The sequence below is a fragment of the Nematolebias whitei genome, chromosome 7 (genome assembly GCF_014905685.2).
Source record: "Nematolebias whitei isolate Nwh7 chromosome 7, NemWhi1, whole genome shotgun sequence".
NCBI classification, from domain to species: domain Eukaryota; kingdom Metazoa; phylum Chordata; class Actinopteri; order Cyprinodontiformes; family Rivulidae; genus Nematolebias; species Nematolebias whitei.
Genome location: NC_056504.1, coordinates 11,815,086 through 11,839,398, shown reverse-complemented (window position 1 = coordinate 11,839,398; position 24,313 = coordinate 11,815,086). Strand labels below are relative to the sequence as shown.

The following is a 24,313-nucleotide window of genomic DNA, read 5'->3' as shown; positions in this document are numbered from 1 at the left end:
TGTCATGGTCCACAGTGTCAAAAGCTTGAGTCAGGTCTAAATAAAGTGTAGCACAATAATCCTTAGCATCCAGCGCTACAACAACTTCATGTGCTGAGTTGTTTCCTGAAATCAGACTGATGGGAAGACAAGACATGGGAAGCCTACTTTCTAGCAAGTTTTCAATTCATTTTGGATAATCTAAAAGAAAAAGACATTTAGCTCTACATTTGTATGCAGCAACATATAAGCGAGTACTCCTCGTTTGTTATTTTTTTGTTAGAGAATCTTTTATATTTAATGATGAGCCTCTTAAATGGTAAGATGTGTTAGGAGATCAAATGTATCCATTTTGTTGTAAATTTGATGTTAGGCTTGGTTTGTTGACATTACTATTGCAAATGGTGAAAGGCAGATAAGTTACATGTTTTTATATCTTTAAATATTCATACTGCTGCAGTCATGACAAATGAACATGTATGATCTGATACGACTGATTCTGCCCAGTCTGAGTAAGAGAAAAAAAATAAATAAATAGAGTTATATAAAAGTTTCTTGTCTCTTTTTATCTGACAGCCAGGTAGCTGTTTTCTTTTTGGCCAAATTGCATTTGTGTCAAAGCAACAATTTACACAAGGAGTGTGTAATTCAGCTGCTCTAAAATATTTACCACCATTCTTTGACGTAAGAAATTAAAGGGCGTATGCAGTGAAGACACTGTTACCACTTTCTTCAGTTCAGTTAATAAAAAATACCAAAGACAGTACAGTTTGACAGATAATAATTAGTATTTAGCAGCAACAAGATGATTCTGAAAGACTTGGCTGAAAACGTGATGTACAGAAGATGATCAGCTAAAGATGATGCATCTCTCAGGTCCTTAATGAACATGTTCTTCCTCAAAGACAGGACTGTCAGCTACTGTTCATCTGCTGTACAAATCTTTTTAGGCATGACGCATTTTCCCCTCCTCTTGTTCACTTTTCTTAGAACACTGCACAAGATGTAAAGATCAGCTGAGAAATAATTTACAACATAAAGAACAAACTTTGAGAGCTGTTTGTAGAACTACTGATCAAGAAATTACAAGAAAGTGCGGCTACTTGGAAGTTATATATAAATTAAAGATAGTTTAAAACTTTTACACAGTTCCTGCATTAAGCTTGCTTTTAAATCCAGGGCTCTCAAACTATACAAGTGCCACAGGTGCTCACTTTAATGTAACACAAAAGAAACATTAAAACTATCTTCCAAAGAAGACAATTTCAATATTCCATGTTGGAAACATTGTAGTTGTTGTCTTCCATCAGTCATTACACCCAGAGCATTAAATGTATTCTGATGTAGCGTTAGGTTTTAATATGAAGTTTAATCTTCAATGCAGTATTCAATAATCTACACTCAGTTGGACTTGAGTCCTTGAGAAGTTAACAGCAGTGTTATAAAACACACAAAATAAAATTGTATGTGTGTTAAAGGGCTCATTAAATCTATTTTAGGCACCAGATAACTAGCTTCACACTTAAAATGCACTTTGACGTTTGCCATTTTTTATTTCATGAATCGGAGTGAATTCAGATTTTATGACGGTGGTAAGCAGCTCGGTATTCTTATTTAAAGGAAGTAATTCTTTAAACTCAGTTGTTTACTCCACCAGCTGTGGCTCAGTCCCTCTGGAGGAGGAACTTGTTTATGGTTGGCAAAAAGTTCATCCTAAATGTGGCGTGATGAACTGCTGCACCCTGCTGGATGTAGGACGGCCGTACCGGTAACACTTTGCAATAAGGTGCACAATTCAATTCAATTCAGTTTATTTATATAGCACCAAATCACAACAGAAGTCATCTCAGAACACTGAACTGAATCACAAAATATGATTAACTAGGAATGCCTCAGGAACCAATCAGGAGCTAACGAGTAGTTAACCAGTACTTACTGGGGAACACAGCCACTTTTCACTTTACTTTAGGGTACACAGAAACAGCAGGTAATGGTCAGGTAGTGATCAAGTAATGACTGGTTCCTCAGTACTTGGTATGATGCTTCAGTGAACAAAATAATAGCCAGGCAATGATTTGATACTCAGTACGTGATAGTCAGACATAGTTAAGATGACACCAGCACAAGATTATGAAATTGATAATGTCTTTCATCAACAGGTTTACAAAAGAGAAAATCCAATAAAATCAATAATCACTAGGAAAAAGGTTTTTGACAATTATGAGCTCTGACCTCCCTGGTGCAGGGTTTATTCAGAACCCACATGGAGAATTTCTCCTCTGTTTCTGTGGTAACTAACCAGTAGTCCCCTAATAAGACTTGGCTGTGTGTTCCCTGGTTAACTACCCATTAGCTCCTGATTTGTTGGTTTTCCCTAGTAGTTGATCAAAGTAGTTAATCAAATTGTGTGCACCTTTATTGTAAAGTGTTACTGATTTACCCAACACGTGCACGTCAGTTTTGAGCACAAATCAAAGAGTGTGTGTTCATATGTCTATCCCTGCAGAGAGAAAAGGGCAGCACAGTAAGCTGTGCTGCTCTGCATGGTTTTATCTGCAGTGCTGTCAGACAGATTGCAAAGTTGCAGTCTGGTACAGTAAATAATGTACTTTTAAACATGCCCACTGTTTTTTTGTTGTGAAGCACTTTGCAGAGCATGAACAGGTCGACAAAGCACTGTACAGTAAGAGAGGACAATTTAACTTAAAAGCACACAAACATATAACTCTGACTATTTTATAGACATTGACCTAAAAGTTGTTGAGATAATTGATCCTTAGCACTGATTAAAAACACTAACTGATTATGCAGGAACCTCGCTGAAAACGTTGGCATTAACTGGTGTCAGTCCTGTTTGTCTGTTGGCAAAACATCTCAAGAACAAATGGACAAATTTTAATGAAACTCTTGGAAAGTGATGCTTAGATGTTCATCTACAATTGATTAACTGTTGGAGTCAATACAGTTCAAGATGGCTACCACAGCTAATCAACATTGTCTATCATAAAAACAGCTATAAATTAGTCATTTTTTACAGATATTGAATTAAATTAGATGTTTGAGTAGCTGAGAGTCTTTAACAGTGGATACTCCATGACATCACTGTATAACATTACTTAAAAGGTTTGACCAAAACAACTAGAACTCTGTCATTTGTCGACATTAGATGATCTCGGTCTCAAACGTTGACCTGAAAGGCAGCGGGTATCATTCCCTCAAAGAACACTGGACATTTAATCAAAACAGCTTCTGAATAAGAAACAACTTCCAAATGAACAGATCCACATTTCAGCTTTAAACTGTTATCGTCCATTGTATAACCTTTTAAAGACCGTTTATTCTTTTTACATAAGCTTCTATGTACAAAGACATTCACAATGCACTATGGGATGGAAATACAATCCATTATTAATGACACTATAGGTGGGAGGAAACAGAAAACTGAACCAACTTGACTGAAAATGTGTGCTTTAATGCTACATGATGGGTGAAGGGATATGTGAAAAACAGCTGCATTCAGAGTGAAACAAATAATGCCTTTCGGTCGGTTATTTCAGGAAAAAAAAAGCACAAGTATTTCTACTAGAGCAGTAAATGTTATACATTTTTCTTTCAGCTGAAGATGAAAGCAGGTCAAATCTCTCCATCAGTATTTCATTACCGAGTATAATGCCAGAAAATGCTTTGATAAAAAAGTCACAACACTGCACTCGATGTTTCTGGATAGTGACACAGCTGTTAAAAATAATGGAAGGGTTCAGCATGTACAAGAGAACAATAAAAAATACAAGATATGTCCATACAGTACTGTGATAGTGACAAGAAAGAGGAGTACGGTTTAATTTCAGGCACATTCATCAGTAAATGCAAATCAGGCTGCATTCAACTGCAAGAAAGCAATTTGGCACTTCAGAACTGTGTGACAAAAACACGTAAAAACCCACGGATGAAAAGTTTTGCTTCTCTTTAATCATGCTCATTGTTGAGCGAATGCCATGCTGAGGGGGTACAATGAAATTGAAGAACACTGCATGAAACTCCACCAGTAATATAACGTTCACTTACTCGGACTATTATAGAACACCATTTATTATACAAATATGTTTCACTTCTAAATCTGCAGAGTATACTTCACTATATATATATATAAACGACATTTGTAAAATGACGTTACATACTTCGCCCTTTACACTGATATGCATGTTGATGAGGAGCTGCTGCAAAGTGATGCTGCATGTGTGAGAGCATGATTCAGTGTGTTACAAAACAGACGTTTTTAGTCTGTCTCAAATATTTCCACAGGATCAGCAAATGAAAAATAGGAATAACTGCAGTAATTCTGGTGGGGGGTGTAGCCTGGTGGAGCAGCGGTAAGTGAGATGACCTCGCAGGAGGAAGGTCCTGGGTTCAAATTTCACCTGAAGCCGTTCTGTGGGTTTTCTCTGGGTACTCGTTTCCTTCCATCGTCCAAAACATGCATGTGTGATTGTTTGTCTTTGTGTTGGCCCTGTGATGAACTGGTGTCATGTCCAGAGTGTAACCCCACCCTCCACCCCCCACCCCCACCCTCCACCTGACAATCATTGGTGACGTCCCTGAACTGGATCAAGATGATCCATCGTCATGAACAAAACATCAAAGTTCACATTTAACAACCTTAAAGGAAAAGGCCAGACTTTTTTAAAGTTCAGCGGAAAAGGTATGAACAGTTAATATCTTACCTGTTATAGATAGGTTTTTGAACAATGTCATTTTAGAGAAATGGAGTTTACCTGGATTAATGAGCTAACAGCTAGTCCAAAGGAGTCTAAGACCAAAGTGGATTGCAGCTCTTTAAAAATAAAAATAAAAAACACTCCCATCTTAAAAATTTCACAGCAGCTCATACAAATGCTATGTTGTAATGTCCAAATACTTTATATTACATTACTGGACCAAATATAGGATCCTGGAAGTTGAAGCTGGATAAGTGTTTCAATGCAGGTTTTAAATTTGGCCCCTGCCTGTAAATCATATATGTCAAACTCAAGGCCCAGGGGCCAAATGTGGCCCTCGTTGACATCTTATCTGGCCCCCAAGATGTCATTTGAAATGTAAAATACTTTTATAACTTTAATTTTTTTTTCAGCAATCTTTGATTATGATGTCAAAAGTGCAACAGAGAACGTCAAATGAGACCCAATCAAACTCATGTTGAGGAACCTGTGACCAAGAAAAGATGTTTGGTATCTAACTTGAGTTCATGTAGATTCTGAAACCGGCCCTAAGTTTGAAAAAGGTTTTAATTTTGGCCCCTTTTAGTGAGTGAGTTGACACCCCTGCTGTAAATAATCACAACTTTGTACTTATTACAAACATTTCAGGTCATTTTTGAGGGGTTGACTTGTCCAGGTCTTTCTTGTAAATGAGTCCCTGAGGCTCAATGGGACTAAAGTGTCTAAATAAAGGTTGAATGAATGATTCATGTAGCTCTAACCTTGTTGCTGCATGTGAAAATATTTATTTAGCTACTACGTCTAGCGTAGGATAGTATGGATTATGAATTAGTACATTCATGCTTATAAGAAAGGCCATGACATCACAACTGTGTGTGGGGCAGTAGTTGACACGTAAAGCTGCACATCCTCACAGCACAGACTCTGGATCCAAAAGTACAACATGGCAGCTCCCATGAACTGAGTCCTGCTGGCTTCAGTTCCCAAGGAGAGAAGGTGGCGACTTTTGGTCTACTGTCATAACACTTGTCAAAAGTTACATGTCAAATTGAGGCCTGTGGGCCAAATCTGGCCCTTCTTAACATCTTGCCTGGCCCCTCAAGATGATATTTAAAACGTAAAATATTTTTATCGCTTCTTACTTTGCTTAAAAAAACAGATAAATACTTAATTTAGTGCAGACTTCTCGTGACAGTTAGCTACATCAGAAGCTGGAAACAAGGTTGGATTTTTCAGCCATTTTTGATTTTGATGTGGAAAGAGCAAGAGAGAGCTTCACATGAGACCGATCAAACATGAGTTGGTGTATTCGATAAAACTTGCCTCTGTACGTGCCAGTAGTGACAGCGGCAGCTAGCTGTAGCTCTTCTGGTACAGCCTGCAACATTTCTCGCATGAATATCCTAATATTTTTGCCAGAATTACTGCGTAATGTAAAGTTTTCTTTAAAGGATGACAGTAATCCTCTTTGGTCTTGTCTTAATAACTCTATGCACACATAAATATGCATGTGCATGTTTATGAGCACATTTGTTTAACCCTATTTTTCCTTTGCTGATCATGTGAACACACATTTGGTGCCATTTTGGACAAAAATCTCTCACATAATAATACAGTAAAGTTCAATCGGCTGTACAGTAGACTTCAGTGAGATGATCCTTGGAAAAGAGGAGGATAAAGGAAACAAACTTCTGTTCCAGCTCTCAGATGTTGCTGCTCCTGGAAAGTGAAGGCTTCTGTGAACTTTAGTGTGTGGTTCGTTTTTCAGGGTAATATCTTTCCTTCAGCTCCTGCCTCAGGGCGGCAGTGTTGTGTAAGATCCACGGGTGGTGTTTATTCATCCCTTCCCAGGACGGTGCGTGAGTTTTCCTGTGTTCAGCTGAAGCAGGTAGTTTTGTTGTGCTCCACAGAGGAGTTCAAGCAGCCACGGACAGCAGGACTTCTTCACTGGTTCAAGCAGGTGCTATAAAACTGTAGCCTCTTCCATGGCGTTCACCCATCTGAAACACAGAGCGTTAGAACTTTTAGCAGATTGTCTTTTTGTCCTTCTTGGGCTGTTATACAAACTGTAAAGTTGGTACATTGTGTAAATTGTAAAGCTGCCTGTGTAAAAGGCACTAATGCAACCCCATACCATCACCGTAGGTAAGATTTTGAAATATGTTGTGATAACGGGTCCCTCTCTTCTTTGTTTTCAAAGTTCAAATTTGAATTTGTCTCACCACCGAACAGTTGTCCACTTTGTCTCAGTCCTTGAAGGACCTTCGGTGCAGAAAAGACAGCATTTTCTGCATGGTGTCCCCATACAGCTTCGTCTCTGCATGATAAAGTTAGTTTACAGATTCATGGAAGTGTTTGTGAGCCCACGCAATGCTGTGGCCCCCGGGGGCCTGAAGATCAACCAATATTGACTTCCAAGCTTGTTCTTTGATCTCAGAGATTTCTCCAGATTGGTGAATTTTTTTGCTGATATTATGAGCTGTAGATAGTGGTGTATTCAAAGCCTTCCCATTTTTTGTTGAAATTGTTTCATCGTTTTTAGATCCAGTCTTTATTTTGATTTTAGCTTTTTTTTTTGCAGACTAGTGAACCTCTGCCCATCTTTACTTCTGAGAGATTCAGCTTTTTTTAAATGCTCTTTTTGTCTTTTTACTGACCTGCTGTCAATTACCCTAATTAGCAGTAGATATTAAATGATCCTCCAGGTGTTTTTTATTTGTACCACTTTTTTTTTTTTGACACAAAATGTTTGTCAGAAATGAGGTTGTAATATAAAGGACATATATTAAGAGGGCACTTCTAAGTCAAAGATCATGGTCCTCAACCAGAATAGGTGGTTTGCCTGTTTTCTTTTGACAATTAACAACTTCCCTAGGTAAGGAAGTTAACGTATCTCAAACCATTGTTCATGACTGGGGATAGAACAGAGTTAAAGAGAACGACTGCAGTAAATTTACCAACTCTCTTCTATAATCTTGTGCTACAAGTTATGAGCAAAAGAATGAGCTGTGTTGGGAATGATGCTCAGCAACTACCACATCAAACTGTAGCTCAAGGTCACCCACTGCTCCAACTGGTAGTGGATAGGTTAAATGCAGAGAGCCAATTTTGCCATTGTATGGGAACATACAATGATGACAATACATACAAATTATTACTATATAAGTGACTGAATTCTAGACATTTTATGTATACTACGGTCATCTGGATGTGAACGACATCTTTAACAGACTCCAAAAGTTAATCATTTAATGATGCAGACCCTTGGATTACTTTCTGAAAGTTCATTAAACCCATCTAGAGGTTCATGAACACACGTGATAACGGACAATCGCACAAATACACTGACAAAGGCACACAAATACACTGATAGGCAAAACAACCTGCTTTCTGTTGTTCTTGGTGAGCCGATAAATAGTAGCCTAAAAAAACAACAACTAACAAGTGTGTTTGTTCAGAGCTAAAATACCAGCTTTGACATTTATCATATTTTTCGGTCTATACGTCACAGTTTTTTGCATAATTTTACATGCCCTGTGACTTAAAGACCAAAGCAACGTATTTATGGATTTTTTCCCATATTTATAAACCAATTTTTGGCTGAGATATGACGTTTTCTTTCATGACAAAACAAATTAACAGTACCACTTTCAGCCACTAGATGGCAGCAGAGTATAAAGGCATGCCGTTGAAACATCCATCCATCCATTATCTTTTACCCGCTTCTTCCATTTTGGGTCACGGGGGTCGCCGGTGCCCGTGGCCGGCGGCGGTCACTATGCGGGGGGCGGGGTACACACTGGACGGGTCACAAGTCCATCACAGGCCCACATAGAGACAAACAACCATTCACTCTCTCACTCACACCCAGGGACAATTTAGAGTTACCAATCAGTCTAACATGGATGTTTTGGTCTGTGGGAGGAAACCGGAGTACCTGGAGGAAACCCACACATGCATGGAGAGAACATGCAAACTCTACCCAGAAAGGCACCAAGACCGGGATTTGAACCAGGGACCTGCTCGCTGAGAGGCAGCAGCTCTACCAGTTGCACCACCATGCTGCCCTCATTGTATCATGTAATAGCTGGCTGTTAATGTGGCTATTAATGACAAATTCAAAAAAGTTCAAGACAAAAAAAATGGACTTTATTTATTATACTTTACACATTATTGTTTTTGTCTTTAACTTTTTTGAATTTACCATGTCCTGGATGACTGAGGATCTTCACCAGCTATTAATGACACAATCGGCTTGCGAAAGCTCCCACCTTCATTCTGCTCGCTGCTTGGAACAAGTCAAACCAGCTGCACCGCCCCGGCAAAATGCAACTAATTTGTCCATTAAAGTGCATTTATTAAGCAAAAGTCCAACTGAGACACACTTTTACTATAATTTCGAGCAAACAAATAATTGTTTTTAAGTGTTACTCTCGTTAAATTCTTGTTAAAGTCATCCCGTGCACGCTCCCGCGGCCGTCATTTGGCAACCCATCGATTTTTGGCACAACACCGGCCCACATTTCCAGGTTGTCAGCGGTGATGCATAATAGATGCAATGTGGCGAAGCAACATATTTATGGATTTTTCCACTTTTTTTAGACATATTTGGACTGATGCGACTTGTAGAGCGGTGCGACGGGTATGGCGGAAAATACAGAACATGGTCTAAACTGCTTTGTCGCACATTAGTAAGGACACAAACAGACGAGACGTTCTATTAGTGTTTATTAGAACAGTCAGAGGCAGGACACTTTGTTCTTCCTGTTTTTGTCTTGTTTTAATGGAAACCCTTCATCTCCCTGTTGGTCTAAAAGTGAGGAATTCTCATTGAGATGACATGAACTGAGTTCTACTTCAGAGAATCTCCTCCTCCAGAGACAAACTCTTCACGTCATCACGGCTCAAAACACTGGTGCTGACCTGCGAGCAGTGTGCGGATCGTCAGCTCTGAAGGTGTAGTAGAGGGTTTTCTTGTGGTACAAATGAAACACGTTGCCGCTCTCCTCTCCCTCCGGCCTCTCGGTCAGCTTCACCATGAAGCCCTGCAGAGGCAGACTTTCTGAAGCCACTTTATCCTGAAGAAAACAGAGCGAGAACATCAAACACTCCACAAATTACAAATGTCAGCATTGCTGTTAGGAGCACCAAGAAAGCAGCTCGTATTTCATGCTTGGAGAAAAGCAAAGCAGTGAGAATCACAGCTGTGCACTTGTCAGAAGAAGAAAAGAGAAAGAAAGAGAGAGAGAGCACAGAGAATCCCTTTATTAGTCGATCAGTGATTTGCCCACGAGGCTGAAAAAGCTTGGTGAAATTAAAGTAGGGCGAGCCATAAAGACGAACACAAGCTGTGGTCGTGGCCTTTTGCTGCCTGCATGAGAGACAGATGTGGGTGTTTTGGGGCTGGTGCGGGAGACTCTGTGCCCCCTCACCTCACGGGCTGTGAAGGTGTAGAGCACCTTGTCTTTGAGGAGGAACCACAATCTCTTCCATTTCCTTTTGCTCTTCTTCCGGCGCTGCAGGCTTCCGCTCATGGTGGAGCCCTCCACACCGAGAGACACCTGATGGCATTTAGAAGGCATGGAGTCAGACGGGTTAAACACACACACGTTCACATGCATGCATGCACACGAATAAATTGGTTGTTTATTTACAGAGGGACATTATGTACCGTATTTTTCGGACTATAAGGTGCACTTAAATCCTTTAATTTTCTCAAAAATCAACAGTGAGGCTTATAATAAGATGCACCTTATGTTTTAATTTTGGTTGTGCTTACTGACCTCAAACTGATTTTATATGGTTATTGTGAATCAGTTGAATAAAGTTTGACTGTTTTGTTTTGGTTAATGCGCCTTATAACCCGGTGTGCCTTATGTATGAAAACAGACCCGTTCATTGATATTGCGTCTTATAGTCCAAAAAATACGGTAGTTGTTATTAGACTGTGTCTGAGAAACTGTCTTCCTGAAATTTAAACATGTGTTGGAGGTTATATGTAGAAACCATTGTTAGACCAGTACCCCACCTGACTGAGACTGGAGGTGCTCTTTCTGGACTTCCACAGACTGGGAGGTTGCAGGCTCTGGAAGACAGAAGAAAGGGGACGACTGGCCCGTTGAGACCGAGGGCTGGCGTTCCCACATGCTCCTGATATGCTGCCACCTGCAGACAAGTTATCATCTTACTGTGGTAAAAACAGCAAAAGAAAAAGACTATTTTCTGAGAATCACTGGGTTTTTATAGAACACAGGCTTTTTACATTAAAAAAAAAGCTTTCACCTTTTTTCCTGAACTCAGCGTAGCAGTGATCACACACTTTAGCCACTCTGTCTTTGAGGTACTTCAAAGGGTATCTGTTCCTGGAGCAGGCTCGGCACACCACCTGCTCAGAGAGATAAAATGCATTTATGTAAAATCTTTAAGACTGCCGATCCACAGCCAGGTATGATCCATGACACCAGTAAAAACTCTCACAGGAGACTCAAGGAAGGGCAGATCAAAGTGCAGATAATGTCAGTAACCTCTTGAATATTTCAAACCCAAGCTGAGCGAGTTTTGAGGCTGCTGAGTGTCTGACCTTTCCGCAGGCGTTGCAGTGGTGTCGTCTGAGCGTGAGGCTGAAGTCAGCCGTACAGTTCATGCACATCATCACTTGAGAAATGGGCACCAGTTCAGGCGCAGCTTCACCCAGGGCCATCCACAGCTTCTCTCGGGCCTGATGGGACAATATTGGCAGGACGTTGAAATGTCACAGACACAACAGACGGGTGTCAGACCTAACATTTTCTGTGATGTCACTGGTGACGTATGAAGTTTATTTATGGTGCTAAAATATGAGAAGCAGTAAGTAGGAAGAAAAATATGGGGTGCCGTTTGTAAAGTTACATAGTCAAAAATTAACAGCAATATTTTTGGTTTATTAGAAAAAAAGTTTTTTTTTTTTTTCAGTCATATTTTCACTATGCTATTCATACATTTATAAATGCCAAAGTTCCAAACTAAATATTTAATTTACAAGTTAAATATTTAGCTTGCTAACTAAATATTTAACTTGCAAGTTAAATGTTTATTTAGCAAGCTAAATATTTAAGTCCACACAAAATATTCAGTTGACAAACTGAATGTTTATGTTAGTGAACTAAATATTTTGGTGTAAATTAAATATTTAATTTCAAAGTTAAATATTTATTTTCAAAACTAGACATTTAATTTCCAAACTAAACATTTATTTTCTAAGCTAAACATTTATTTCTTAAACAAAATATTGAATTTGCTAACTAAATATTTAGCTCTGACCTAAATATTTACTTTCCAAGCTAAACATTTAATTTCCAAAATAAATATTTAATTTGCTAACTAAATATTTAGCTCAGACCTAAATGTTTAACTTGCAGGTCAAACATTTAGCTAACAAGTTAAACATTTAGGTCCAAGCTAAATATTTATTTAGTAAATTAAATATTTATTTTGGAAATGAAATTAATTCAACTTTTATTTATACAGTTTAGTTTGTAAATTAAGCATTTAGCTTGGACATAAACATTTAATTTGTAAACTAAATATTTAGCTTGCTAACTAAATATTTAACTTGCAAGTTAAGTATTTAGTTTGTAAATTAAATAGTTAGCTTGCAAATTAAATAATTAGTTTGGAACTATGACATTTACAAATGCATAAATAACATGGTGAAAATCTGACTATGAAAAGAAAAACTACCTTTTTATATGAAATGATAAAAAAACAAAATATTACTGTTAATTTTTTACTGTGTAACTTTACAAACGGCACCCCATAGCAATATGTTTTGTTATTTAAAAAGCCACTGCTATTTTTAATTTCTACCTCACTGCAAGGTCCACCAAATGTGCAGAGTCCAGCTGCATGGTCTGCAATGGCTCGACTTAAAGTGTGGAACCAGTCCTCCCGTTCTCCAACCGACCTGAGGAGAAACGCAAACATCAGCACAACTAGTCTCTTCCAAACCTTCCAGACGTCACATTTAAAGCTGCTTTAAAACATAAGAAGGTGGGTTCTGGTTCCAGTAATGGTTTTATTTCACAGCTCGGGCTGTTTGTCTTGTTTCTCACCCAGCAGACAGAGTAATAGTGATGTCAGACACCTCGATCTTCAGACAGTTTAGGACGTTGTCCAGGACCGGTTTGCTCACCTGGTATTAAAAGACATCACAGGTCACATCACAAGGTCAACAAATCAACAGCTAAAATATAAAAATAAAATCTAAAAGTTGTGTGGTTAATCCTCAGGATCATTTTAAACAGTCAGAGGAGTCACACACCTTCATCCCTGACAAAGACAGTGTGTTCTTCAGCCTGTATTTCCCATCCTGCTGAGGGTAGGTGTACAGCATGATGTCATTCATCTAATGAAGAACACAGAAAGAGGAAAAAACAGGATCAACGTGTGAAACTGATTTCTTTAGTATTATTGCATATACTATATATAGATAGAACAGCTGTCATAGTTTAGGGAGAACCCAGCAGATCTGCATGTAATTCACATCAAGACCACCAGGTGGCAGTGTTAACCTGAGAGCTCAGGATTCAGGGCTCAGCTACTTAAAGGAACAATTTATTTATGGAGCAACAATTATTTATAGCAACATCAACATTGGTTAAGTTAGAAGATAGTGACTAACGGATTTATATTAAAATAAATTAACATTGTATGTATTCTGCTGTGTAAAAGCTGCACAGGTTTAAGTTTTGAAAGCAAGCTATTAATATAATTTTATCCCTGTTCTAAAATGTTTTTAGTTTGGCTTTCCCACAAAACTTTTTTTTTTAAAGAATGAAATTGTGTTATCTGCCCTTTTATGGATTAGAAAAATAAGCTACACCTTTAAATATTTTGTTTCGTTTCAAAGCACTGACCACAATTGTACAGAAAGTGTTTATTTGCACGTGTGAATAGTGCAATCCTCTGAACAAGCTGTGAACTCATTGTGTTACTGAAGGTATTTCATAACATGCACAAAAGCAATGACATCATTGGTCACACCTAATGTGCGCTCTAAACATCCGCTGGGGCCGTACAGGCAGCATCCAGGAATTCTCCACCCTGCTTTGGACTCCAGGCCTCCCCTCACCCTCAGAGCCTTCTCATGCTTCACCAGCAGGACTGGGTGGGACCAGCCACCTTCACCACAACATCAACAACAACAACAAGGCAAGCGGACTTTGTAAACTGTTGGAGACTAAACAATGAATGATCGCAAAGTTGGAGCCCTGACTGTAACCTCTTGGCTGCAGCCACCACAGTCCGTCTGCTCCACCCAAAGATTCTTTCCGCAGAAAACCCAGAAGTAACTTCATGAGTCTACCCAGAGTCATCTATGTAGCCCCCTTTGGACCAGAAACCTCAACATTTTTAGCTCCGTCTGTATGCATCCTTCCTTTTCACCTGCCGCTCACTCACTGCTGCTGTCTCTTCCTCTCTGCCGGCTGTCTCCATCATTCTTGTTACTCATTTCCTAGCTCGTTCAGTTGGCTTTTATATACTTATTTTCCTCTGAGCCCTGGATTGTGACATGGTGGCAGTGTCTTTCTGTCTCTGCAGGTTTTCCATCCTCACTGGATGGATTCTCTTTCACATAAAAGCCCATAAATAACACCTGATGCACCTGAAACTGCTGACTTCAAAGGAGAAAACAACTTTATAGCCCAAATGGATGGGATTCAACTACATTTAGCTGCAGTTTAGAAAAACAACAGACTGATGGAACAGAGCACACACACACACAAAAAAACCCCCAACATAAATCAACCCACAGAGATTCTTTATGTTATATTTTATTTGGATTCAGCTGAATCCTCCACTGCTGCTGTGGATATCAGGCCTGAGCATAATTCATACCACGAGACAGCACTGATTGCACTTTGAACAATAGAGTGGGCTTCTCAATTTCACATTATGTGTTTGTGTAACACCCCCACCCCTCCGTTGCCACCTCCTCCCCGCATTCTACAGGGTGTCTGGCCTTCTCTTGGCTGTCAGCCCCCTCCCAGTACACAGGAAGCCAGCATCCAGTGACCCACACCAAACATCCTGTAAGGAAGTGGGGCCCTTAAAAACAAGTCCTGAGAGGGGAGTAGAGAAGAGTGGAGGAGCAGGCCCTCCCTGGACGGGTGTGGCGCTTAGTGGAGGTCTCACAGCCTTGGCCTCGCTCCCCTCCACCCCTTAACCTCCCCTACCTCCACCCAGAATTCTTTTGTGAAGCATTTTCTGGACATAAAGCCAGCTCTGATTTCACTTTTGTCAACATAAAAAAGTCTGACAGGTGCATCTTCCTGTAGTTCAGTCGCTGGGTGGGTCTTTAAAGAGTAAAGTCTTTTAATTATGGCAAATATGTATGAAATATTGCATAATGCTTTTGGATGAATTACTACATTCCTGATTTATCCATCCGTCCTTTATCTTTTACTCGCTTCTTCCTTTTCGGGTCGCGGTGGTCACTGGTGCCCAAGTCCAGCCGTCACAGTACGAGAGTCAGGGGACACCCTGGACAGGCCTCCAGTCCATCACAGGAGTTACCAGCTAGTCTTTAATATTTGCAGCACGTTGAGATAGTACTCAGTGCTCAGAGTACGTGTTATCAATGACTCACAGCTACTACCACATCAGACTCTGTATCTCTTAAACTGACCGAGTTTTAGTTAATTCTGTGTTGTCTGGGATCAATTAGTTTCAGCAGACATTTTGAAATGGGCGGATTTTAAACGTGAATTAGATGCAGATGTTCAAGCACTGATTATTTTCTGAACTTTTTTCATTTAAATCTGTCCAGCAGTTTGGGAGGTATTTTTCTAAATTGATATGTAGACAAACACACACACACATTATTGCCTGTCTTTTGCTTTTCATCAACAAGCCATAATAATATTAGCTGTATAATGTGCTTGGTTTGAAGTAGTGACAAGAAAAGAGGTCTTACCAGAAACAGGTGCCTCGGCTGCCTGCTCTTCCTTGAGACCTTCATCAGAGTGCCCTCCTTGACAAATATCTGCCAAGAGAAACACCATGAAAGCTTTCTGTTGTCACTAAACCCAAAAGACTGTGGTGTTTAGATGTGGAGAGCAACGTGTTGCTGCTCTTCATGATGCTTACCCTGCCAGGCTTCAGAACGTCCCTCTTCCCCTTTATGCTGTACTCTATGTGGACCAGACGCAGCAAGTTCTCCTGCGGGAGAAGAGGAGCAGAGAGATGAAGGGAGATTACCCGATGATGCATGGAAGGAGCGGACAGAGGATCAAACCATCCCTGTTGGTTTGTGAATGAAATGGGATGTAAGGATGGAGACTGAATGGGGAGGAAGAGACAGAAGGACTCTGTCTCCACAGTCTGTCAGAATGTGTCTGTTAGCGGACGGGCAGAGAAAAGACAGAAAAGAGTGTGATAAACAAAGGAGGAGAGCCAAAGACACGCGGGGGAGCTTGACTGTGAAAAACATGAACCACGTGGGGGGGGTGGTGGGTGTTGTTAATTATCTCCGTGAACTACTCGTGTTTGAGGAGGAGCGTAAGTCATGTCCTCCCTTACACTGCTCCCTTTGTGACGACACACCCGGGACCCTCTGATGACATAAACCTTCCTCGCCTCCTGTGTTTACTTCAACCTCTTCATCACTCCACATAATTGTTTAAAAGACAAATTCACACAGAGGCTTTTTCATGCTGGACAACTGCTACTTCTAGCAGGATATAAAGACAGCGACACTGAGGGGGATTTTTCAAACTAAGCATGAGATAAATTAAAGACCTAGCATTAAAGACTTTAGAGGGCATGCACATTGCACATTGCCCACTGCTTTCCATGAAGGAGGTTTAAATTTTCTCCATAAGAAGGAGACAGCAAGATGTGTTAGCCAGGGGCGATTCTAGAATCTGAGCTTTAGGGGTGCTCAGCCCCCACAGCTGACAGCAGCTATGTTTACAAGCACAACATTCTTTGATCGGATTGAAATGTATTAAGATTAAATAATCCAAATGTATTGTTTACATGGGCGCAATTTGTTCACGATGAGCGTTTACATGCAGAGGGCTTTTATTCTGAACAGAAGTACTGACATGCGCAGAGAGGTAAACTCTCCTTTAAAAAACACAGAAGAAGTTCTACTTCTGGTTTACTTCCAGGATGAACGTAAACAAACCTGAGTGCCCAAAATGGACCCGCGGCAGGTTTTAATGACGGTGAAGACGTTACTGCACTCCCTGCCTGAGCTACAGGTAATACAGACCATTTTGAGCTCTTTCAAAGTTTCTAGTAGAAATGTTGTGCCGCTCACCGACCAGTTTTGCTTCCCCGACATGCTAATTTCCTGCATTCTGATGTGTTTTAACAAGTTGTTAAACATCTATTTTTACCTCCACGAGAAAACACTTTATTCAGTGACTATTTTAGAGTTAATGGCACAACAAGAAGTAGCCTGACCAACAGCTCTCCTTGTGTGAATAGAGCACGGTCCGCTTCTCTCTTGCATCCTAATATACCCCATCCATCCCCACTCGACAGCTGCTGACAACTGTATTGCAGCACACAATACAGACGCACTATGCTACAGATGTAGCGCTCCATTTCTCTCAGGCCTCCCCCCCCCCCCCCCCCACCCCCCAAGCTCCTGCAGATAAGGGGTGTTTCACTTCGGGGCAAATTGAATTGAGGTCACAGATTGATCAGTTGCTGACGAGCCTACTGGAGTGATGACAGGTGGAGTCAAGGATCCAACTTGTAAAAAAAAAAACATAGATTTTACCGGTCCCTTTAAGTGTTGTTATTTATTCCAAGTTTATTCAATATTTTGGTGAATCTAAGGTTTAATAACTGAGATTTCTTACAAAATCTTCATGATGGTTTCTTAATTTTTCAGGGGTGCTGTTAAAATTGATGGGTGCTTGTGCACCCACATAAAGAGGCTAAAATCACCACTGGTGTTAGCACTCAAAGGCTGTGTTGGGGATAACTCTCAGCTAAAACTAAACCCAGTTTTAGCTCAATATCTGCAAAACTGGCTGCTATAGCTGTTTTTGTGTTGGCAAATTTTGAGTAGCTGTGGTGAACATCTTGAACTGAGGCCAAAACCTAATCAGCTGTAGTCGATTACGTCCTGAGAGTCTCATTAAAAACCCTCCAGTGGGTCATTAGATATTTTGCTAACACTACAAACAAGCACATGCACAGACATGTATAAAACCATTATTCCTCTTTGCGTTGGGCGGTGGGTGATAACTAGATTTAACACATGGGGTGTGTGTGGTGTTAGGAACCCACCCCTTGTTTCAGGTTGTCGTTGGCCTGGTCTGCCACTTCAGACACAATCACCTGCGCAGCTGCAGACAAAAACAGGACAAAACACAGACACTGAATTACTGTAAGTCCATTTACATGTTGATCCTGAAACGTGTTGCTGTGCACACGCAATAAAACATCACATTTTATAGTTCAGGTTCTTATCACAAGGCTCATTCTGCTGGTTTACCCTGAGTGTCCTCGTATTCTTTTGAATCAGGCGAGAGGTTGTTCAGGTAATCTGGGAAAAGCAGAATTAAAAATAAATCAATATGGTACTTCAAACTGCATATTTAGACATGACTTTTACAGAATAATTAAAACTTCATGACCTCTTTTCTTCCACTTTAACACACGTGCTCTGCTTTTACATTACAACCTAATCTCATTCCAAAGAAAGAGTAAACACATTATTATTCACCTTATAAAGCTTAAAAATTGTCCTAAAAACAGTTGCCTCTTTCCTGAGACTACATATCTGACTTTGCCTGAAACATGTATGAGGAAGGATGAGGAACTAATGTCAGTCTACAGGATTTCAAATCCAAGATCTCTGACGGTGTGCCAGGTGTTTCCTCTACTTTGTTTTCATAAAAGAAAAACTCACACATTCCTGAAAATTTCTGTGTTAGAAGAAAAAATGTTGCAGTGATGTAAAAATAAACACAGCCAACAGTGCAAACATGCATCCAGCTGTTTACGGTAAAGATAAATTAACTGGTACATAAAATATAGTCTCAGCTTGTTGGTTGGTGACAGTTTTGTCTTTGAAAAGACTAAATCGTGTGATGGAGGATTCAAGATTCAGTCATAGAGTTTATTTTTGATGATCATTCTGGATCATTTGTAAGTCAAGAATGGTTTTAGCATGAAGGGCATGACGCGGGTTAGAATAAAACCACAGGTTACACATTAATGGGTCACAGTCTTCTCTTGTGTATTGTACAAATAACCTTAAAAAATATATATATAATCTAAACTCTACTTGTGATAATAGTATATTGTACAGATGTGCATAAAAGCTTCTAAACACATTTTTTGGAAGACATATGTAATGTAGTGGCGCTAACCCAAACTTAACCTCTCTCAATAATTCTGCTCTCCATTAGCTTTAGTTAGCATGAGCTCACACCAAGTTTCTTTAAAGCAAACATCTTTTAAAGTGAGGTTTTGTGGGCATAATATTAACAATTAATATCTTACCTGTTGTAGATAACTTTTGAGTGGCCTCAGTCTGGAGAAACAGAGTTCAGTTGACCAGACTGACGAGCTAACAGCTAGTCTAAGTGGAGCTAAGACCTATGAGCAGTTTATGCAATTGTGATAATGTCAGTTTTGTATTTCATCCATACATCTTTATTCTGGCAGAAATATTATGATGTACCTACAGAAGTACCCCAGACTACAGCTGCTGCTGCTATTTTCACAGAACGTTTTGTTAAAAAAACATCTGTGTACTGTAAAACTGTGGATAATGTAGATGTTGATAAAATAGTGTTTACATGAACTGCTATATATTGTTTATGACTGGAGGTTTTCAGACTAGCCATTAGCTCATCAATCTGCTCAAAACTGAACTGTTTCTTCGATCTGAGGCTGTTCAAAGAAAATGTAAGAGAGCGTTCATAACCTTTCTGATGAACCCCACAACAAATATCTGAATGATCACTTTAAAGCCAACACAGTGGGTGATTTTCAAAGCCAACAGGCCAGATGTGGAAGTTTCTGAGTTGATGTGTTTACCTGTGAGCAGCATTCGATACTGTAGTACTCTGACAACAACCTGCAGCAGCTGATGGTTCATTGGAACTTCTTCAGGGTCTTTTTTCTGCACAAACACAAACATCTAAGTTGTACTTTAATTTGCATTCACGCACATTTGTTATCTTTAGCTCTCTACATGGAAATGATTTTATGCCTCTTTCACACCGAATTGCTTAATGTCACTCAGCAAAGATATTTGATCAGATCTGCTACATTAAATATGAGTAAATTCAGTATCTAAGGGTATCCATGAGGCACACCAAGAGATTCTCAGTCTTCCCTGTGTGGGTTATTGTTTAATCCTCAGGTGCAAGTCAAGGTCAGCTGTGACCGAGGGATTTCTGTCTTTCGGGGTGACCTTCATGTGCACAAAAAAAGCAGAATAGACTATTGTTTGCAGGTGGAAAAAGGACCAAAAGTGGCACTATCAAAGAGCACATTGGAAAATCAATCAGGATCTAATTGCCTTTGACAGGTATTTATGCTCGGAGAGGTACAGGAGCAACGGGGTCACACACACGCACGCACGCACGCACACACAGTCTTTTCTAATCCAATGAAGTCCTATCCTTCATTAGAGAGGCACAGATAGCACCCTGCGGGAAAACAGCATGTTCATCTTTATTTATACTGCACACACACACTTTACACACACGCGCACGTGTAAAAAAGTGTGAATGATATATCCCTTCACACCTAGGCTCAAATACACAATCACACAGAGCTGGGGTTGAGAGATAACACTGAACAGCCCTGTAAAGAGAAGGGATTTAATTAGACAACAGCTCATTCTTTATTATCAGGATTCCAAACTAAAATCCAGAAAGTTTTTTATTAAAAAACTGATATTTTTAAATCCTCTTCAGCCTCTGTGTCTTGTTATTTCTCCAGCCCGTTACTCGATGAGCAGCGCACACACGAGCTCCATGTTGTCGCCCTCGCTTGTTGGCGGAACATCCGCTCTCGTCGAGTGTCTCTTGTAAATTGTCACCCAGTTGACACTTGTTCAGAGGACGCATCGTTCCAGAGACGATAATTAGCTCATGGTTTGTTTGGGCGCGCAAACCAAACGGAGGAGAGAATAAGGATGAGACAAACATCTCAGACTCTTTCACAGCCAGACGATCTGCTGCTCACGTGCACAAACCCCCACCCTGCACACACATGCACACTGATCTAATTGGGGAGTTGTAAAGGAGGCTGCTTCTCTAATTAGCTTCTGTCTGCCTCATTGCTCAGCTGCCTTTACAAGAAATTCTCTCCATCGCTCTCTCCCTCTATCGCTCTCTGTCCACCTGCTGCACTGCCTCCTGCTCTCCACCTGGGCTGCACATGCACGCACATGCACGCGCACACAGCCAGCAGTGTTGTGCCCAGTGTTTATAGATTGTGCAGTAAACAGGCTGTTGAGGGGAGGCTGTAATCCTGTAAGGGTCGAGCTCTGATCTGATCAGGGACTAAAGCTACTTCATCACTGTCATCACCACGTCCACAATGAAATTACTACCACTTATACCACAGGGCTTTGGCCTGTAGCGGCCAAAGGTAAACGTGGGCAGGAAGAGGTGTTGAGGGACATGAGTTTCTGATTACACGCAAACAACAGCGCGCTGCATGTGGGAGCGTTCACTCCAGGGACTTGTGAGCGTGCGCCTCGGAAACAACAGATGAATGACCGTCGTCCCTTTTGGTGGAAGACACTGTGTGTTTTGTGCCCCTTTCCCACTCATTACCGAGGGGGCACACACTCCATGCAAATCCCAAGGCAACACTTGGATTCAGCAGAGCATCCATCAAACTCACATAATTATGCTGGAAAATAGCAGCAATCTAAAAATAACCACAACATTAAAACACCATATATATATATATATATATAGTTGATGAAACGCAAACCCAACAAATGAGAAAAACTGACATTACTAGACTTGTCATGGTGCAATTTTAGCTAATGAACATATTTATGATTAAACTAATCGAGAGGTAAATGTTTCCATCGGAGAACCAAAGGCCGGTGTTCGGTCCACAGTCAGACGGGAGCTGCACTTTTCTGGGAGGACACAGCTGCTGCTGAATATGTATGAGCTCAGACAGTTGGCATCTTGTCTGTTTGCTTTTTATATCAAACTAGAGATGCCTAAACCTATTATGTCAGCGATTTGCAGCCAATCAGCGGACAATGTGGAACGCCTGAATTTGCATCCGTTTTGGTAGAAAAGCGAGAAGATGAACCGGCTGCTCCGAAGCACAAACATTCATGGAAACAGCACAGGAGCGAAAACGAGACAAGAAGCAGAATTTGTTTATAGCTGTGACGATGATAAGCTGAGCCTGTCTCTAACACATCTAAAATCCCTGTTGTCAGAGGAAAAGAAATCCGCGCCGGACAGGGACTGAGTATTTTGTTGTGGGGTTACAAAACATGCAGTTGAAAGGTCAGGTCCATGAAGAGGAGCAGAAAGGCCATGGTCTCCCAGTGGTTTTTGGGTGACAAAAATACCATTTGATGTGAATAAAAAATGTTAAATCGTGTCATCTGGACCAGTTTCTTAAAGTGAAAAACGTTTTGTCCCCCATCCAGAGGACTTCCTCAGTCTACGGCCTACCAACCAGATCTGACCCATAAGTAGCTTTCACTGCTGTGTTTCAAGCCAACCTCCTGTTGGAATCTCAGAAGTAGGATTTTAACACATGCAAAACAATCAATCATCATGTACAGCAATCAAATGTTTTAGGCCAGATGGCCAACTTGCTACTCCCAGAAACAGCCTGAGGACAACCAAGGCCAAAGTGGTTCAGAAAAAGGGTTGTAAGCTCAATCATCCAGGTAGATAACAACAAAAATGGTTAAATCGTGTCATCTGGACCAGTTTCTTAAAGTGAGAAATGTTTTGTCCCCCATCCAGAGGACTCCCTCAGTCTACGGCCTGCCAACCAGATCTGTCCCATAGGCAAGTTGGGCATGATTGCAGTTCATGATGATTGATTGTTTTGGACAGGTGTGCTCTGTTTGCACATGTTTAAAGCCTGTTTCTGGGATTCCACCAGGAGGTTGGCTTGAAGCACAGCAGTGAAGGCTACTTATGGGTCAGGTCTGGTTGGCAGGCTGTAGACTGACAAAATCTTCTGCATGGGAGATGAAACGTTTCTCACTTAAAGAAGCTGGTCCAGATGACATGATTTAATCTTTTTTGTTGTCATCTACCTGGATGATTGAGCTTACAACCCTTTTTTACCATTGGATGTGGTAAAGTTTGAGGTCTGCTCTGAGGATCTATCCTGAAAAACTAGCATCAAAAGAAAATCTGAGATCTAAACTTGGGTAGAAATACATCCTCTAGTTCAGGACTTTTCAACTAAAAGGGGCCAAGATGGTGTAGAGGTAGGACACCCGACTTGGGACCAGAACGCCGCAGCTCAACTTCCTGCCATGCCCACACGTCGGGGTATCCTTAAGCACGAAACCTACCGGTAATTCCTAATTGCTCCCCAGGCGCCTATAGCTGTCCACAGTTCCACCTGGGTGTACAGTATCTCAGGTGTGATGGGTTAAATGCAGAGAACTAATTTTGTCATTGTATGGAAACATACACTGATGACAACACGTAGCACTTTTACATACAAGCTGCTCCGGGGGCCACACTTAATAAAAGCCAAGAGCTCAGGGGCTGGACATCCAACAATTATTGTCATTAAGTAAGTTTGTTTTATGGTTTAAAATGTAGTTTTATTTAAAATTAACCCATTGTTGGACCAAACTGAGTTAATCCATGGGCCTGATTTGGCCCCCAGGCCACCAGTTGAATAGCCCCGCTCTAGTTTCTCTTTTAAGGAAGAACCTTACACTAAATTCTTTCTTCTTTTGGCATCATAAAATGACTTCCACAAACTGTAACAAAGACGAGGCAACTTTTTCCCCATCAGGTACAAGTTTCTCTGTTGATTACCTCAAATTTCTTGACAATGTTGGCAAAAGTGGAGTTGTTCCTGCAGCTCTCCTCCAGTAAGGACATGCTGCGATCGTACTCAGAGATGTAGGTGTCAAACACTTGAAAGTCCTCCCGGCGGCTCAAGATCACATCCACCATCTTCTGGTTCTCCTCCCTTTGTGATGAAAAAGATAACTGATCAATTTCTTTTCTATGATTTGTTTTAAGTACACAATTATTTTTGGAGGAATTCTCCATGTATAAATAAAGGTTGAATGAATTCTTAAGATCCAAAATTTAAAAACACTAGAATGTTAGTTTTTATCAAATTTTTAAAGCAAAGTTTTCATAATATTTTTAATGTATATATAAATAAATATATATATATGTATATATATATATATATATATATACAGTATATAAATCATTTACTGAATAAAGTATTTGCTTGCAATAAATGTTGCATTTTTTTGTGAATCTAGTAAATTACTGTTCTGTATCAAAATGGACTTTAATTTATAGTGAATTTTGTGAGTATTTTCTTGTTTTTTTTTCACTTTTCCACCCACACTCTCTTTGCAGAGAGTGGTGAAGGCTGCACAGAAATCTGTTGGAATCAGT

The 24,313-nt window shown here is 40.3% G+C and overlaps 1 protein-coding gene across 1 annotated transcript in view; it reads right to left on the bottom strand.

Moving 5' to 3' along the window:
- Nucleotides 1–6,478: 6,478 nt before the first annotated feature.
- fgd5a (FYVE, RhoGEF and PH domain containing 5a) overlaps nt 6,479–24,313 on the bottom strand; it is a 45,198-nt gene continuing 27,363 nt past the window's right edge. The window contains exons 7-21 of the mRNA XM_037679116.1: nt 23,711–23,867; nt 19,743–19,827; nt 18,190–18,240; nt 17,982–18,040; nt 15,822–15,893; nt 15,649–15,717; nt 12,994–13,077; nt 12,785–12,864; nt 12,540–12,636; nt 11,275–11,412; nt 10,977–11,079; nt 10,723–10,859; nt 10,127–10,255; nt 9,618–9,772; nt 6,479–6,694 (exon numbers count right to left, since the gene is read on the bottom strand). Of these exons, the coding sequence (XP_037535044.1) occupies nt 6,658–6,694; nt 9,618–9,772; nt 10,127–10,255; nt 10,723–10,859; nt 10,977–11,079; nt 11,275–11,412; nt 12,540–12,636; nt 12,785–12,864; nt 12,994–13,077; nt 15,649–15,717; nt 15,822–15,893; nt 17,982–18,040; nt 18,190–18,240; nt 19,743–19,827; nt 23,711–23,867 (1,453 nt within the window). The 3' untranslated portion in view covers nt 6,479–6,657. The remainder of the gene's footprint in view (nt 6,695–9,617; nt 9,773–10,126; nt 10,256–10,722; nt 10,860–10,976; nt 11,080–11,274; nt 11,413–12,539; nt 12,637–12,784; nt 12,865–12,993; nt 13,078–15,648; nt 15,718–15,821; nt 15,894–17,981; nt 18,041–18,189; nt 18,241–19,742; nt 19,828–23,710; nt 23,868–24,313) is intronic.